Source organism: Erigeron canadensis, chromosome 3 (assembly GCF_010389155.1).
Source record: "Erigeron canadensis isolate Cc75 chromosome 3, C_canadensis_v1, whole genome shotgun sequence".
Lineage (NCBI taxonomy): Eukaryota > Viridiplantae > Streptophyta > Magnoliopsida > Asterales > Asteraceae > Erigeron > Erigeron canadensis.
Window position 1 is genome coordinate 32626222 of NC_057763.1, and position 16631 is coordinate 32642852.

General features: G+C 34.5%; 4 protein-coding genes across 5 annotated transcripts; 2 read left to right on the top strand and 2 right to left on the bottom strand.

Moving 5' to 3' along the window:
• The first annotated feature begins 681 nt into the window (after positions 1-681).
• On the top strand, positions 682-5894 carry LOC122592401 (gamma-glutamyl hydrolase 2-like). Its single transcript, XM_043764618.1, has 10 exons — positions 682-1171; positions 1986-2072; positions 2396-2485; positions 3181-3275; positions 3409-3469; positions 3668-3757; positions 3877-3939; positions 4714-4802; positions 4980-5072; positions 5541-5894. The coding sequence occupies exons 1-10, from the start codon at positions 812-814 to the stop codon at positions 5578-5580; spliced, it is 1068 nt and encodes a 355-aa protein (XP_043620553.1). The 5' UTR covers positions 682-811; the 3' UTR covers positions 5581-5894.
• A 762-nt stretch (positions 5895-6656) lies between these two features.
• Positions 6657-11515, top strand: LOC122591096 (DNA polymerase delta subunit 3). The gene is made up of 8 exons (XM_043763299.1): positions 6657-6877; positions 7597-7652; positions 7742-7866; positions 8119-8278; positions 8365-8726; positions 8816-9295; positions 10400-10502; positions 11153-11515. The coding sequence occupies exons 1-8, from the start codon at positions 6809-6811 to the stop codon at positions 11292-11294; spliced, it is 1497 nt and encodes a 498-aa protein (XP_043619234.1). The 5' UTR covers positions 6657-6808; the 3' UTR covers positions 11295-11515.
• Positions 11453-12870, bottom strand: LOC122591098 (ubiquitin domain-containing protein 1-like). Of its 2 annotated transcripts, none has more exons than XM_043763302.1 (4): positions 12765-12870; positions 12541-12663; positions 11934-12053; positions 11453-11727 (listed from the first exon to the last, which is right to left on the bottom strand). In XM_043763302.1, exons 1-4 carry the CDS (start codon positions 12799-12801, stop codon positions 11663-11665), a joined length of 345 nt encoding a protein of 114 aa, XP_043619237.1. In that variant the 5' UTR covers positions 12802-12870; the 3' UTR covers positions 11453-11662. The 2 variants fall into 2 exon arrangements, with proteins under 2 accessions (XP_043619237.1, XP_043619236.1); XM_043763301.1 differs by having other exon boundaries at positions 12541-12666.
• Positions 12871-13057: 187 nt separating this feature from the next.
• Positions 13058-16586, bottom strand: LOC122591097. The gene is made up of 7 exons (XM_043763300.1): positions 16351-16586; positions 16155-16232; positions 15828-15995; positions 15559-15729; positions 15237-15446; positions 14579-14667; positions 13058-13897 (listed from the first exon to the last, which is right to left on the bottom strand). Exons 1-7 carry the CDS (start codon positions 16439-16441, stop codon positions 13277-13279), a joined length of 1428 nt encoding a protein of 475 aa, XP_043619235.1. The 5' UTR covers positions 16442-16586; the 3' UTR covers positions 13058-13276.
• Positions 16587-16631: the final 45 nt, after the last annotated feature.

The following is a 16631-nucleotide window of genomic DNA, read 5'->3' on the forward strand; positions in this document are numbered from 1 at the left end:
ATCATAAATACTTGATTATACGAGCATAGTATCTGCGCAATTCGGCGGCAGTGGCGGGGAGGGCGGTTTAGTGGTGTCGGTGACGGTATTATTAGTGGCGGTAGCGGTGTCAAGGGGTGTAGGTTGATGTAAAGGTGATAGTGAAATATTTAAAAAGACAATTGCTTAAATTGTTAATTATTAAAATAAATGTTTGGAGTGTAAATTAATTCATTAAGAGCAAATTTGATAATCTCTAATAACCCTTTCCACATGTGATGTTTATTAAGCACAATTTTACACTTTCGTATGTAACTATTGTGTAACATTTTTTTATTTTTAGGGTGTTTATCTAATAACCCTGACTTTTCCTCGTAACATCATCTTAAAAGAATTTTTAGATTATTTAATTAAATTGATTAATCATTTTCCATTAATCATCTTTACTCCCTAATAAAACAAATCTCCCTTATTAAATATTTCTGTATTTGAAATACCTTATTTGCCATTGGATTTTTTTTTTCTCTTTACATAACTAACCAAAATCCTAATAAGGCAGACCGCTTTCCCACTACTGTCGCCACATTATACAGATACCATGCTCGTTTAAACTTAAAGAAACACCCCCCAAAAATACAAAATGATCAACGCTTGATCTATTAATATAGAAACAAAATTTAAATAAAAATATCTATGATATAGATACAAATTTACAAATTGACATTTGATCCGGACTTCCGGAGTTCTTCCCCAGTGGTGTTGACTGTTGTGGTGTTTTACTTATTAATTGTCACCGGCGACTATCAAATCATTAACCTCCACTTTCAATTCAATGTCAAAACCTCACATATGGATCCCTATTATTCTTATTATTTCGATTCCTCCTTTGATTTTCACTAAAGTTACCGCTGCTGTTCCTTTCTATTATAACGATGAAGAGTCCAACATATTCTTACCTTCTTCTAATAAGTCAACGGCCACTTCCACGTCCACGTGTCCTTCACCTGACCCTAACATTAATTACCGTCCAGTAATTGGAATAGTTACCCATCCCGGCGATGGAGCGTCAGGCCGGCTCAGTAATGCTACAAATGGTTCATATATAGCTGCTAGTTATGTCAAGTTTGTTGAATCTGCTGGTGCCAGAGTCATTCCCCTTATTTTTAATGAACCTTTTCACAATATCCAAACTGTATGTATTTCCTTTTATAATTTTATATATGTTTAGTTTTATAATTTAAAAGTAAGGTATGTACATTGCTATATAATTTCGAGGAGTTAAGTTAGATACATATATAAAAAAAACACTACCTATATATATAGAGAGAGAGACAGAGAGAGAGAGAGTTTCCTTATTATGAAAACCATTTTTTTTGTAAGAACTTAAAATATATATATATATATATATATATATATATATCTGTTCACCATGTTTTTTTTTTTCATTCACATGTGAAATGATATAAAAATGTATGTTGTAGAAGAAACCTTTTTAAGAAACCTTCAAAGTTGCCTTTTGTGAACTTGTGAATAAATTTGTTCACGTTTCTTGTTCGCATGTGATAAACGGCTATATATATATACATACATGCTATATGTATGGATATAACAATATTATGGATGGCAGGTTAGCAAAAGTACCACTAGATATATACATACAATAGACTTTATATTGAAGTTGAATTCATTTTCAAACACGTGTTACTATTTGAAATCTAGTTTGTGTATTTTGAGTAGGTGAGTAAATCGAATGTATTTCAGTATTTGTCAGGTCCGATTGTAATAAGAGATTAAGAGCTGTAGCATTCACCAAAAATCGATGGTTGTGAAATGTGAACATGATATTTATATTTGTATACTTTCAAGTAGATGCAGTTACTTATATTTAATTTACTTGTGCTGCTAGTGGTAGGTTCGTCAAGTTGAGTTCGATCTTTCGCATTATGCTTTAAAGTTATTTCTTAAGAGTGATGTGAATTAAGGTAATTTGTGCAATTGGATTGTAGAAACTCAATCTGGTCAATGGAGTGCTTTTTACCGGCGGATGGGCTAAAACTGGTCTCTACTTTGACGTCATTGAGGAAGTTTTTAAGGTATGTGCACCTTTTTCTACAAGTACATGCACGGGGTTATAAGGAAAAAGTAAAAATCATGCAACTAGTTTACTTTCAATGTACCAAAAAGAGTGACAATACAGATCTTTTCAAAGCCACATTTGAAACCTTTACATCATTAGAAAACCACCTCTTTACAATTGCAATTAATTTTAAGGCCCATGTGACAATTATCCGACTACGACAACAAATCTTTAATCTCAAACTAGTTACGGTAGCCTATGAATGAAACTTTAAACGTTGTTAATTTGCAGTCATGCATACTTGACATTATTGGCCTCTATTGTCTTCTGCTTTTGCAGCAAGTCCTTAAAAGAAATGATGCAGGTGAACATTTCCCATTGCTTGCCATATGCTTAGGTTTTGAACTTCTAACGATGATTATTAGCAAAGTAAGCCATGCTCAACTATGTTTTACTTATTGTTTTTGCATTATTTCATTGTTCATCCAGTTTTGATTGCATTTCTTGTCTACCTTTTCATATAATATACTCAAAGTCTGTTGGGTTAATCAGGTCGTGTTCAAGAATCACAGTTTAGCAGGTCACGTATGATGTGCCAATGGAGATGGTCTAGCTTTTATAAGTTGCATGGAATAAGTTAAAAATGCATGGCTCTTGAGATGCAGACTTGAACTGTGTGTCATTAGTTTTGTATTTATATTTATTTAATTGGGTGTAAATTGGTCTTTAGTTTGACTGGGTAATATGGTGTAAGTTCAGATAGGCAGTAGTACACGTTTAGGTCCACAAGCATTTTTATTGTTTTTATGGTGCCCATAAACTATATAAGCCACTTTGTTTATTCAATAGAAATACCCTTTCATAATTGAATACGGTAACTTTTTCAAAACACAGGAGCCATCTCTTTTGTCTATATCTACATATATTTCATACATATTCATATAAGTGCATGTGTTGTGTGTATATTTGGGGCCTTGAAACCAACAAGGTCTGTACTTGCTTAATACAAAATGCAGTTATTCACCATTTTCACAATTTGGACTTCAGTTAATTAAAGTATCTTTCTGTTCAATCCCTCTTCCTTACTTAGGTATAATTATTTGTTTGTGCTTTTATGTACCTAGAATAATAACATCCTTGAAGACTTTAGTGCATCGGATCAAGCGTCTACACTTCAGTTCATGAAGAACATTAATATTGAAGGAACTTTGTTTCAAAGGTATTACGAGGTTTGGTAGTTACTTGGTGTACCATAGATTTAGCTGCAAGTGTATCTTGTACAGTTGTGTTTTGCTCTGTTTTTTTCTGTTATCCCCACCCCCTTCTTTTGTTTATTCTTTGTTTTTTTACAGATTCCCTCCTGAGTTGGTTGAAAAGTTGAGCAAAGAATGCCTGGTAATGCAAAACCATAAAGTGAGTTCAACATTGTGTGGTATACTTTCTAAAATGTATTTTAAATTTACCTGAAGTCCAGATTAGCAAACTTGCATACAAGTTAACAAGTATATGGAAGTTTTATCGTGGGTTTGATTTGTTTATGTAACAGTATGGTAACTTTCTATGCCATTCTAAAAAACAAGTATGGTAACTTTCAAAATAATAATGTAACAGTACGGTATATCACCTGTAACATTTCAACGGACAACAGAGCTGTGCAGTTTCTTCAAGATCTTAACAACTACCGCTGATGAAAATAACAAGGTCAATAGCTTAATCATGTGGCACCTTACTAATAACTTACAGACAATAATATAAAATCGTTTATCTGGGTTAACTTTCTCTCTGGTTAAAACATTTAATGTCTTTCATATATTAAATAGGTATATGTATCATCAGTTCAATCAGAAAGCTATCCGGTCACTGCTGTCCAATGGCATCCTGAGGTATTGATGTTATCATTTTATCTCATTTATCTACTATTGCAATGAGCCCAATACATAATGGCGTGGTATGCATAGATGCCTAGAAGTCATATGATGCTACTTAATGTTTTTTGTTTAGCAATATAGCATAAAGATCTTATAAACTTCCATTTTAGATATGCCACTCACTTGCAAAAAGCTTCCATCTTTCCTCTATGGTGTTCGCTGCTGATTTTTCTTATTTTCTAAATGATATACATGATTTTCAACAAGAACTTGTATCTGTACCGTTGTTTTCTATAGTATTTCTGATACAATCCCAATATCTGCATATGATATGATAAGGAAAAGAAACAATCTGTTTCTAATTCCCTCTAAGTCCCATCACCATGACCCCTTTTCAGCTCATCCTTTCAAACTCTTACCATTAAAAGTACCACGATCTTTAACAAGAAATCCCACCTATCAAACTTAAAATTGAGTTGTAATCTAAAATGTAAAGACTCTTTTAAGAGCCGGTAACTGCAGTGTAATTTGAACAAGTTCCTTGATCACTCTTGACTTTAGTCTTTGTTTCACTTACGGATCATCATGTATCCTTTTTATAGTCGAATTGTCTCACAGCACCTAAAAAAGACGTTTGACAAAATCACCTTTCTTGGCCCCAAGCAAAACCTTCTTTGAGGAGAATGACCTCTAACTTAGAGAATAGCCTCGATGTTGATGTTGCTTGCTTACAGTAGTATAACAAACCACCAAAAGGGGCCAATTTTAAGTAAATGCTGCATGATGCAGAAAAATGCTTTTGAGTGGGCCTCGTCGGCGATTCCACATTCATATGATGCAATTCAAGTGACTCAAAATGTTGCCAACTTTTTCGTGAGGTATGCTCATCAACTCTTAACAAGTCATGTTTATTTGGGTTTTCCAAGCATTTTAATACCAGGAAATATCATTTTTGAATATCCGGAAAGTGTTTGCTCTAGCTTTTATCTTGAGAAAAGTTCAACTAAAACTCTTGAGCAATTAAGATCTAACAGAGATTAATTTTGTATTTGCAGCGAGGCTAGAAAATCCCTCAACAGGCCGCCTAATCAGAAAGTGTTGGATAACCTTATTTACAATTACAAACCCACTTATTGTGGGGCAGCTGGGTAAGTTGTCGGCCTTATTGAACTATGAAGGTTTAAATGAATCACTATTGGACGTTAATAAGTATGATTATTACTGTAATTATTTCTCATATTGGCTGTATATTTGATAGGATTCTTTTCACCCAAGTCCTAAGTCATCAAGCCCGATACATGCCTAATGGGGTTCCCCCTTAAAACCGTATGGTGATAGACTGATAGAGGGAACCCATAAGCTAATATACATGTTTAGAGTTATTTCAGCTTCCAACGTGGATTTGGGTTTACACCCAACAATCCTACCCTCAAACCGGGTAGACGGGGAACTATCCACATCACCACTTAGCCCAACCCAGCTTTGATACCACTTGTTACGAAACTGCTACTGAGGCATCCCTAAATAAATAACAAAAAGCAGCTGCATTCGGTTTGGGTCGATAATGTATTGTATCAGTCTGTTGTAATTTTTGTTTTTTATGCTTTTGGTTGCAGGAAGGGATACGATGAGGTTTACATCTTCAATGAGAATTGAGAACCAAAAGAACGCTAGACTGTAAATTTCAAGAGTGGTACAATCTTATACGTCTCATGATTGATAAAAGTGTATTGTTGTAATTTAAGTATTGGAAATATCATACATATGTATCTCAATAGTGAATAATACACTATGAATAGGTGATTGAAAAACAGATTAGACATTTTATATTTAGATCCATTTGAAGAGAAACATCAAACATGTGCAAACGCACAATATGTATACAACATATAGATTCGAACATACAATCTCTATAAAGGTGTGTGCTATATATAGTAGTAATAGCAAACAAGCATATTATCATTTTATCACACCCATAACTTGTACAGGCTTCTTATGAATTTGTGTTCTTCATCTGCCTATACAGATGGATGATTCTTTTATGGGTATTATTTGTATGGAAGAATAAAACTTATATTTATTTGATGTGCTTGTTAAAAGGTAAATCGATGATTTAGTGGTCTCCATTGATAATGACCCGGCCAATTGATCAGCTTTATCAAAGAACCCTTGTAATGAATCTAGTTATGTTACTTCTTGATTTTTAAGACCTATGTTTTTTTCTAATGTCCATGTCTTAAAAACAAGTTAGGCAACGCCCAAAGGCTACTTCGATAACATGATTTAGTGTCAAAAATCTATACTTAAAAAAATTGTGTTTAAAACAAAACCAATCCACTTTGAATCGATTTTATGCGTTGGCTATATTCGTTTAATCATCCGAACTTGGCTCATGATAGCTAGACATAATCTAGTTACGTTGAAAGAACACTTAGGATTGCACATAGCGAGCTTTTCCTTATTTATTTTAACTAAGAAAGACGAATTTTATTTAGCTTAGATGTACACTTCATAGTTAGGTTTAGAACATTTCCCTGACCATTTTCAAGACTTAATAAAATTGGTCCAAACTCGAGACCTCTTGTTTCGAATAACATGATTAAATTTTCTACTCGTTTGTGGCTTGAAGCGAGCAGGTCCAAAGAGTCAACGGGTCAAACAGAAACTCAAATATGTATGCACTGTATCTCTCTATAAATAAAATATAAAATAAACATAAAATCCTTCATAGAAAGAAAAGAGAGGGCGAAAAAAAAGGAGGGTAAAAGGAAATGGCGGGAAATCAAAGAATAAGCAAATAAATAAATAAATCTTTGTGAAAAAATAGATCCACATATAACAAAAACACACAGACATAAAATCAGATAAAAAAAAAAAAAAGGATATGGGGGATATTGAAACCCTAGGTATTCTTGACGAAATTCAAGCCCTTGTTTCCGATCAGCTTCAAGTGGTATCTATATCTATCTATATCTATATTTGTATATTAACTAATTATAATTATATCATATTTATGATTAATCTAGTTTTATGAATTGAAGTACAATATTTCTATACTAAAAACCCTAACTAAAAGCACCAGAATGAATTTGGTAAAATTGGACTTTTGAATGATAATAATCTGAACGAATTTCTATCTATTTGATCTTTTATAACTTGTAAATGCATCGACAACTTACGTCAGCATGAAAACTGAATATATATCAATTACTTGATGAAAAGAGATACATGTAATAGCAAAAAGTCGAGATTTTCGTACCATTCTTTCGATTGGAAATGCTACATAACAGTAAATTAGACTATACATGTTTTGCTATTGTATGTGTGTTGGAATTTTTTTAGAAATAAGTGTAATGATCTTCTTTTAGTTAATGAGCTGCCATAGTTTGTATCTGACCTTTTATAACTTGTAAAGCGTTGAATTTATTGATGTGGGATGCGGTTAAATTATATAGTTTTTACGTCACGTTAATGAAAATTTTTTTAATTTACTAGCCACGAGATGTGTATGTCGGAAAGAAATCGATGTTTGATAAATTGAAATGTAAGTTTTAAAGTTCAATATGTGTACAATAGTAAAACGTGTATAGTTGATTATATTTATACGCAGTTTGCACTCTTTTGTTTTGTGGACGCTGTTTTTATCTTTGAGTTCATGGTTGTTCTTGTTAGGTTTCGTACAAGTGGCTGAGTAGGAACTATTTGGTGTCATCAAATACCGCAAAGAGGTGAGTTTTTTCTGTCTTTCATTTTTGGATCGTTTTTGGGTCGGGTTTACTCGTTTTTATGAAAGTTCGAATAACATTTTTGTGCATAGGCTGCTTCAAGAGTTTGTGGATAATCATGGAAGTCAACTGGAAGTTATATATTCGCTATCTGGATGGCTGAAAAATAATCCAGGAGCTTACCATGTAAAGCTTGTTTTGCGCTCTAAGCTTTCAGGTCAGGTTCTGTATTACTAGTATGACATGTTAGTACCAATGCGGTACCAGGGATAAAAGGTTCCCCCCGATTTACCTTCTTTTTTTTTTACTAGTATGGCATGTAATAAATTTGGATTGTGCAGTTGTATGCGTGTACTTGATTTATTTGTGATTGAGCTGGTTTTAATTAAAAATTTATTTTTCTGTTTATAACTGCTTCTATGCTTCTCCGACATTAAGGATGTTCAGAGTTTATATCCTTTTTGTGCAGAAGCCAAAAAGGAATTTGGTGAAGGTTACTCGGTTCAAGTTTATAGTGTTCAAGCTTGTGTTCCTAAGGATCCAGCTGTTATATGGAATACTGAATATATACAATCAGAACAGCTCTTTAAGGAGCCTCCAAATGTTGTTAATTGTTTGCGGGATAATAGGTGGGCTTGTCATTTTTAACTTACGTTCATTATTAGATGGTTGTTACATATTTAGGTTCTTCACATTTGTCCTTTTCTTTCTTCAGGTTTTGTGGGGTTTCAAATTCATTTGTAAAACGCAGTATTGAGGGTATGCCTATAAGCAGTGCATGTCCTTCATTACAAAATGTAGGAGTCGCGGGACCATTACGAGCTAGTACGTCTAATCAAACTTCTAACACTTCAGTTCGCCAAGAAAAAAAGGTTGAGCAGTTGGACCCCAACCCTAAACCAGTTGCAAAAAAGGAGCAAGTTTCTGTATTGCCTGCTAACAATAAGAAAGCCCAGAGTGATAAAAGCTCTTCTGGGACTGCGAGCTCATTGGCTAGTATGTGGGGTCGTGCTTCTGCAAAACCAAAACCCGATTCTGCCTCGGTGAAAACCGACAATGTTGTTCCTTTCTCTAATGGTTTGTTTACTTGCAGTGGTTTTGCTGAAATGTTATATTGTTGAATGTTTATTTTAAATGCGCTATCTGACTACACTAAACTTTTGCAGATGCTCAGATACATGCAAACGAATTGGCAGAGGATGAAAGCAGTGACGATGATGCTCGGAAAATGAACCGCAAGAGAGGATCTAATGGTGAAGGAAATAATAGAAAGAGGAGGGTTGTCATTGATTCCTCTGATGAAGAGGATGAGATTCCAGATGCAGTAAACCTTGCCTCACCAGATCCTCCAAAAAAGCAGGCTGATTTAAAGAAAAGTTCTAGAACTTTGGGTTTGGAAAACAAAAATCTTGATTTTGACGAACAAAAAGAAGAGAAAGTGAAGGTTAAGGAGGAGAAGGTACCAGATGATGTTCCTAAGCTTATATTGAAAGAAGAAAGTCATGACACAAATACTACTTTAAATGAGAATAGATGTCCTGACAAGGATGAGGTAAATCAGAAGAATAAAGCAAGCAATGCTGCTCAAAATGTGCCTAAAAAGCGAAAAGTTTTGAAGACACGTATCGATGAGCGTGGGAGAGAAGGTATGATTTTGGAAAAGGCTTTCTATATGTTTTCTGATGATTTGCTTTCTCCAAAACCTTAGGTTGAGTGCATTTCTGTGTTTGCAGTAGATGTGGAAATAAACAAGGGTTAGGCAATGAAATAAACAAGATTGGGTCAAAATAGGGTCAAGTTGGGTGATAACTCGAAACAAGTTTGGTTGTGTGATAACCTGAAACAAGTTTGGTTGGATGATAACCCGAAACATGTTTTTTTCAACAAATACTAATGCTTTAATAATTACTTGGTGTGTCAACTGTCAAGTATGACTATTTAATTGTACTTTTTGATAAATTGAACTATGAAGGTTAATTCATGAAAAGTACTCATTTGGTAACTTTTGACCTCTTTTCTTGTAAGAAAGTTTTTTGATTTATCTACTTGACCCCTGTTATTAATATACCATAACCCAAACTGACCCATTCATGCACGTATAGGGTTGAAGTTGCTACTTTTTGTTAGTAGGAACTTTAGCCAAACAAATTTAGTTAAACATGCCCCTGAAGATTTAATATCTTAAATAGAGAAAAGGTTAAAATGACTTGCATTCATGATAGAAGTTTCTTTGTTTATGACAAACTTGCCAAAGCTAGTCCTGACAGATATATCCCCGTACCACGTTATTTATTACTGAAGAGATTAAAGTTTAATATAGTAAAGATTGTGGACTACTTTTCTTTGTTAGTAGTGTATCTTCTACCCATCGTTGTTAAACATCGTTTCATTTGTTTGTACTTTATAAGAGACAACCCAATATATGTGTTTCTTGCCTGCATTTAGTTTTGGTTCGTTTGGAGATATGCTTTAGAAGTGTATTGTTCGATTGGCTTGCTGGTTAGGTTCTGGTTTATATTTGGATAACAGCCATGATGGTAATTTACTGAGCCACGCAAGTAAAGCGAATTAGCTATCCTGAAATTTCTTTTTAGTTCATATTCTTTCTGTCCTTAACAACTCGCTGTCAGCTGTGCTCATTACCACTAAATTAACTTTAGGTTTCACTTTATGCTAATTAATGCTCTGTATTTTACATATGTATGTTTTATTTTGACGATGTATACTTCATCTTATTGATTGTTTATCAGTAACTGAGGTGGTTTGGGAGGATGATGAGAAAGAGACGAAACCTGAGGTCAAAACAAGCAAAGAAAAAGTTGACAATAATAATGCAAGCAATGCTGTGAACAGGTGATAACCATTTGAGTTGTTCCGTCTTTAGCTATACTAAATCATATTGGATTGTATATCATGGTTGCCAATTTCAATATCCTAAGCAGTTTCTTGGCCTTTTAAAGTTTGGTTTCTACCAAAATGGTGTTAGACAAATAGAACTTCACAAGGTTGAAAAGTTATGATGCTTTCATTTAGATTTCTGGAGATGGATATTAAACAGAAACACACTACAGTCATTAACTCATCATGCTTTCACATTCTACTACATGAAATTTTTTTTCAGTTTCAACCATTAGCTCATTAATCTTCACTGCTCATTTGCTTCCGTAATTCCTTGTGTTAATGATGTTACATTGACATAAAGGATAAGAAATAGACAATAAACATGATGTTATCATTTACTTGAATTGTTGAATATGTTTTTGAAATAATAAGTAACACATTAGTTATAATGAAAACTGGCTGGGTCAACCAACCTAATCCGTGTTGTTCACTTGTTCCATACTAAAGATAGAGTGCTTCAACCAAAACCTATTTGACCAGTTACCCAGCCCGCATATGTTACCACCTTTACTAACTAATGCTGAGATTATAGGCTGCTTTTATTTTCTAGAAGAGGATATGAATAGAGGATGTTATTCTCATAGTTGGATATTTGAATTCAGGCCCCCTGCAGCAGTTCCGAAGAAGTCACCTGCAGTTGGTAATGCCCCATCACATGCAACAGGCAAAGCGGGAAACAAGAAAACCGCTGTTAAGGATCCTAAGCAGGGGAATATCATGTCTTTCTTCAAGAAAAAAGTTTAACCAGGCAAGTTTGCAGGCTTTCGTGAATATCCATGGAACTGTAATTTTGATTATGTAGGGTTTTATGTTGTTTCTGCTTTATTCCTGGTGTACCCAATCATGTTATCCCCTTTGTATTTTTATTTTTGTACATTGAAATTAGGAGTTAGGCTTTCAAGTTTACACAAATACACGAGTTGTAATTTATTTTTTCATAGAATTGTTGGAAAACATCACAAAAATATGCCTAAATACTATCAGAAAGTGATACTTTGGTGTTGGTATCACAATGAAATCGTAAGCCTGTTAAAGTTCAGAAGTAAAACTGAACCAGGTCCAAAAAACTACTCAAAAGTTTAGCTATGATTGTACTTGTGCTTCATCTTCTTTCATCTCAGTTGTATCAAGTTTGTTGGTTCGCTCAACACATACCTTGGTATTTCATATTTGGTACCTGCAAATATGGAAAAATCTGTTAATATTTTTTATAAAAAACTACTATCTGATAAGTTATTCAGAATGTGAACAGAGTGCTTGGAAATGGAATCTGAAGATCATTGCTATAATGCTATGTATGGGTTACAACCCGGTAATACATTTGATCTTCAGTTCCATGTAGAGGAAGACATGAAAAAGAGAAGAGATGTGTAAAAGTAACACCTCCTTCATCATAACAAACTGTCATGTCAGGTTTATGCACCACCACCCCTGCACTGTCCACAATTGCTTGAGCAAGCTCTATGTCAGCCTCAGCTGCTGCATGTATTGCGTCCCATATTTCTTTTTGCATAATCCATAAAAATTTATCAGAAAGATGCACAACAATTTGAAATTTTCAGTACATTAATACTGTTGTCCTTGAATGATGAATACAATTAAATTGTGTTTTGGTTTTTAAAAGTTTTAGAACTTTAATTTGAATATAAAGTTTCTAATAATGTAAATTAGCAAGAAAAACATAGAACCGATCCTTGTTGGGACCATTGTCCCCAAATCAGGCCTTTTGCATCCTAGTCTTTAGTCGGGCTCTATTAGGGTCGGGTCTTGTTCATGATAAGTGACTAAATGTGATCACAAATGGCCACCGACTTTTTAGGGTCTTCAGATTAGGGTCTTAAAATTATAGTGCCTATATGTCACTATTAAAAAAGTCTGATTCGAATAGAAAATCCAAAGTTAAATACTGCACATGGCCTATAAAGTGTAAAATCCATTTGTTGCCATCACATACAATGAATGTAATCGTCCAAAGACCTCTTGTTTTTACCTTTTTTGCCACCATGATGAGGAGCCGTATCCCAGAACTCATCACGCATCTGCAGTAGTTGACTCCATGTAACCGGCCTTGGGAACTTCCAAGGCTTTGGCTTCCTTATCTTTTTCACCGTTCCTGCTACAGAAATGAATACGTCGATGAAGAATTTTCCATCCTCAGGAATCAAGAAAGAATATCGAAGAGTAACATTATATATTGGATTATGCAAGACTTACTTTTTGGTTTATTTAGCGACGATCCAATGCAACCCATTCTAAGTATCTTTTACTAAGCTCAAAACTTTACAGCAGACGGAGCTTAAAGCTGTGGCTATACTACTGTTATATTATAGGCACAAAAATTATTTTCCAGAAAGATTTAAATAGGAGTGGTTGGGCAGCTTCACTACTCTTTCTCGTGATAAAAAGTTTCACCTTTAAGCATTCAGATTCATGTGAATATAGACAACTAAATTGATTAGATACTTTGCTTGGATAAATTTATCTTGTATAAACAAAAGATAAAAATCTTCCCCAAAACTGAAGCCATACATAACAAACCAATACCAGGTAGCCACACCACCTACCGATCGTACAACTTCGACAAGCACTCGTCGTTTCACGGTACAAACATTAAAGCTACATGGAAATGAAAGCGACGACAAGCCGAATGAGAGAAATATCTTAAGTTTACGTTAAGGCCGTGTTTGACAATGTATAGTCTACATCACTACAAATCTTTGTAACTTTTAATTGTAACGATATGATTCACCAAACTTGTTTCTCATATAACTAAACTTGGGATCATCATAGTTGACCGGTTTTGGGTCAACAGTCTTTTGCTCACCTCCATACGCAGCTTCAGCTCGTTTATCTCTAGACCGATGCTTTGTTCTTTCCTTCTGGCTCTTGGATCGAACATGAGGAACCTCACCACTAGCCCCACCATAAAACTCGGCATATTCTTCTCTTTTAGAGACTCTATGCTTGCTTGGATCTTTTATGCTAGATGATCTGAGTTTAGCAGGCTTTGTTTCTGCAATTTTTTCATTTGGATTGTGGGCATGACGGGTTTCTGAAAGAGGGGTTGGCGTTCTGTGCTTCTGTACCAATGGCGGCTGCTGAGCAAGTTCATCTTCAGGCATTATAAGATGATCTTTTAAAGGGGTGAGGCCTCTCCCAGGACTGTTGAACGGGTTCCATGGAACAAAGATGTTACCAAAGCCTTCGAGGGCGAGCTTTGATAGATCCGTAACTAGTTGCCCAAAAGATGGCCATCCTGCTTCTTGTTCTTCTCTAATGGTTTCCACATTTTGAGTTTTAGTGGGTTTTTCCTTGCTTGGTCTTTTAGTATCACTCTCCGCCTTATGCTGTCATATACATGCCAGATAAGCTGATAATATTTTTCAAATTTCTAAGACTATCATGATAGCATGATCTTAAAATCATAATGTGAATCGAAGGTTGAATAGAGAAGTAAGTTTAGGCAGACTTCTGCTTTAATTAGCAAACTTTGTTTTAACATATAAAAACCTAACTTAGCTCCACACTTTTACGATTTTAAGTAAACCACTTTCAATAGTTATGATTCAACATAATATACCCGCTAAATAATGTCAAAATGATTAGTTGGCTGCTGCTTACATCTTGTAACTTTGACCAGGTTTATTTCATTCAGGCATGCTGGAAACAGTAACAAGATCACCCCGTGATCAATTTTTTAAAGCATGTAACTTTTTTTATAGGTGAAACAAAGTTCGTTACGTATCCATTACTAACTTGAGCAATTTGCCCCAATATAGTATTGGCCATAGGTAACTTTGACTTTGGTAAGGTCAGGTATTTGACCTTGGGAGGATCCACCTGGGTTTGAATCTCACTTCCCACATTTATGGGGGTGGTTTAATATGGGGTTTTTCGAGAGTCCTGGTTCCATCCCAGGCATTTGTGTCATTAGGTGTAGGAGTAGAATAATATGCCGTTCAAAGAAAAAAAAAAGTACGCCATGGGTAATTGTCTCTAATTTAAACCAGGATACATCAGACTCTTACCACTGCAGAGAAATACGATGAGCCATATCCTTGTTGAACGATGCATACAGCATATCCTATCAAGATGGCACCAATACACAAAACAAGATCTGCCAAGTGTATAAAAGGTAAGACATACATTACTTATATTAAAGAAACCATTGTGCATGGAAAAGAAGGTGAAAACAGCACTAGTCTTCCATAATTAACCTACATATTATAATGGTTAGATTATATATAATGTGCCCACGACATAATAATTCTGTACGTGTCTCATAATGATTTCAATTTCAAATAAAGTAACATCCAGACAATTTGAATGAAACCCGTGCATTTGAACTATAATGTTCATACTGATAAGGAAAAACCCCTGCATCAAGGCAATATAAGAAGTTACATAACTCCTATAACTTGCTCTTGAAATCCCAATCTACAAAGAGACATGGATATGGAATATACTTGAATAAAAACCAGAGTCATGGATTTATTAATCAATATCACAATGACACAATCTATGTTTAACTTTATATGTATATTGCCGACTGCAGGGAAGTTTAGAGTGTGGATAAAGTCTGGAATTCCTAAAGTTCGTATCATAAGAAGGTGACAGGTTCAAGCAACGATAACATTCCAGGTTAAGTTATACTTAATCACATTGAAAGGTATTCAAACTTCAAACCTGTGGAAGTTATAGAGCTATCTTGGTAATCACAATCCTCTTGATTCAAAGAAATTTGTCGAAGAGCTGCATTTCCTCGATCAATAACTAGCAACGAGCAGGTTGGTCTCACATAAATTACATCAAAGTCACTTGAAAACTGTGCATCTTCACTTGGCCCGTCCCTGTATCCTGCTACATTTGATTTTCCACCAGCTATTGTCGTCACACCTACACATCAATTTCTTTTTCAGTAATCTTTTCATAGAATCACTGATTTACCCTCGAAGTATTTTTTTTCAAAAAAAGATCCAAATATCGATGTGCTAATATTACGCCTAACCTGTTTCACCGATCTTTCTAATGGCAAGATTAGAAGTATCGGCAACATACACATTTCCTTTATCATCCATAGTAACACCTTTAGGATGATCAAAACGAGCATCATTCGGTTTCCCATCTACATGTCCAGTATAACCTTGAAACGACCCCGCAATCAACCTTGCCCTACTATCTACAAATTCACAAATATACCCCCAACATTCAACACAGAATCCTAATCAATCAATCATAAAAAATTTACTACTATGTCAAACGTCGAAAAAACCTTACATTGTGACAAAGGGGGCGTAATCCGAACAATGTTGCTATTGACTGTATCAACAGCATATAGTTCACCTTCTTGCGAAACCTGAACCGAATACGGCACAACCCCTAACTGATTCCCTTCAACTACTGTTTCTACTAAATAACCATCCTCAAATTGAAGAATATTCCCATCTGTATATATATATACATATATCACCAAAATACACTATATTATATATGCATCCTCAACAACAATACGAATTGGGTTTCTGACTAAACACATCTACTAACATAAAACGATGACGTAATCAAACAAAGAAATATATATATATATATAAGTGAAAAAAGTACCTGATAATGATGATTTAGAAGATGATGATGACCTAGCTGTCCACTTGAAAATGGAAGATAGTTGTTTAATTACTGGGCCTGTTCATTACATTTGATTATATATAGATACAGAATAATAATAATGTAAGTATATATACATGATATAAATATAAATTAATAAAAAAATATATGGAATGCAGAGTATGGTTTAGTATACCAGCAGCAGCAGGGGCAGCTTGAGCTTCCAACTGAAAGATGTAAATGAAAATAACTGTTGAAAAAATTAAATAAAAATGGGAAGCATTCATTTGATAATTTATTTTGATATGAATTTATTTTTAATGTTTGATTGATTTGTGTAAATGATTAAAAATAACTCAAATGGAAATGGGGGGTTTTGATTGACAGTAGTGTGACTGTGTTTTCAGTAATCCAATGGTAGTAAACTTCATACACACTTTCTTTCACTCACATTTCTCAAGGAGATACATACATATA

Excerpts from the sequence above, each read along its gene's own strand:
- LOC122592401 (XM_043764618.1), top strand. The coding sequence starts at position 812 with ATGTCAAAACCTCACATATGGATCCCTATTATTCTTATTATTTCGATT. Across the intron at positions 3,276-3,408 it reads GAAGGAACTTTGTTTCAAAG|ATTCCCTCCTGAGTTGGTTG; the intron begins GTATTACGAGGT and ends GTTTTTTTACAG. Across the intron at positions 4,803-4,979 it reads GTTGCCAACTTTTTCGTGAG|CGAGGCTAGAAAATCCCTCA; the intron begins GTATGCTCATCA and ends TTGTATTTGCAG.
- LOC122591096 (XM_043763299.1), top strand. The coding sequence starts at position 6,809 with ATGGGGGATATTGAAACCCTAGGTATTCTTGACGAAATTCAAGCCCTT. Across the intron at positions 7,653-7,741 it reads TCATCAAATACCGCAAAGAG|GCTGCTTCAAGAGTTTGTGG; the intron begins GTGAGTTTTTTC and ends TTTTGTGCATAG. Across the intron at positions 9,296-10,399 it reads CGATGAGCGTGGGAGAGAAG|TAACTGAGGTGGTTTGGGAG; the intron begins GTATGATTTTGG and ends ATTGTTTATCAG.
- LOC122591098 (XM_043763301.1), bottom strand. The coding sequence starts at position 12,801 with ATGGGTTGCATTGGATCGTCGCTAAATAAACCAAAAA. Across the intron at positions 12,667-12,764 it reads GTCGCTAAATAAACCAAAAA|CAGGAACGGTGAAAAAGATA; the intron begins GTAAGTCTTGCA and ends TCATTTCTGTAG. Across the intron at positions 12,054-12,540 it reads TCATCATGGTGGCAAAAAAG|AAATATGGGACGCAATACAT; the intron begins GTAAAAACAAGA and ends TTATGCAAAAAG.
- LOC122591097 (XM_043763300.1), bottom strand. The coding sequence starts at position 16,441 with ATGAATGCTTCCCATTTTTATTTAATTTTTTCAACAGTTATTTTCATT. Across the intron at positions 15,996-16,154 it reads TTCTAAATCATCATTATCAG|ATGGGAATATTCTTCAATTT; the intron begins GTACTTTTTTCA and ends ATATATATACAG. Across the intron at positions 15,730-15,827 it reads TACGCCCCCTTTGTCACAAT|ATAGTAGGGCAAGGTTGATT; the intron begins GTAAGGTTTTTT and ends GTGAATTTGTAG.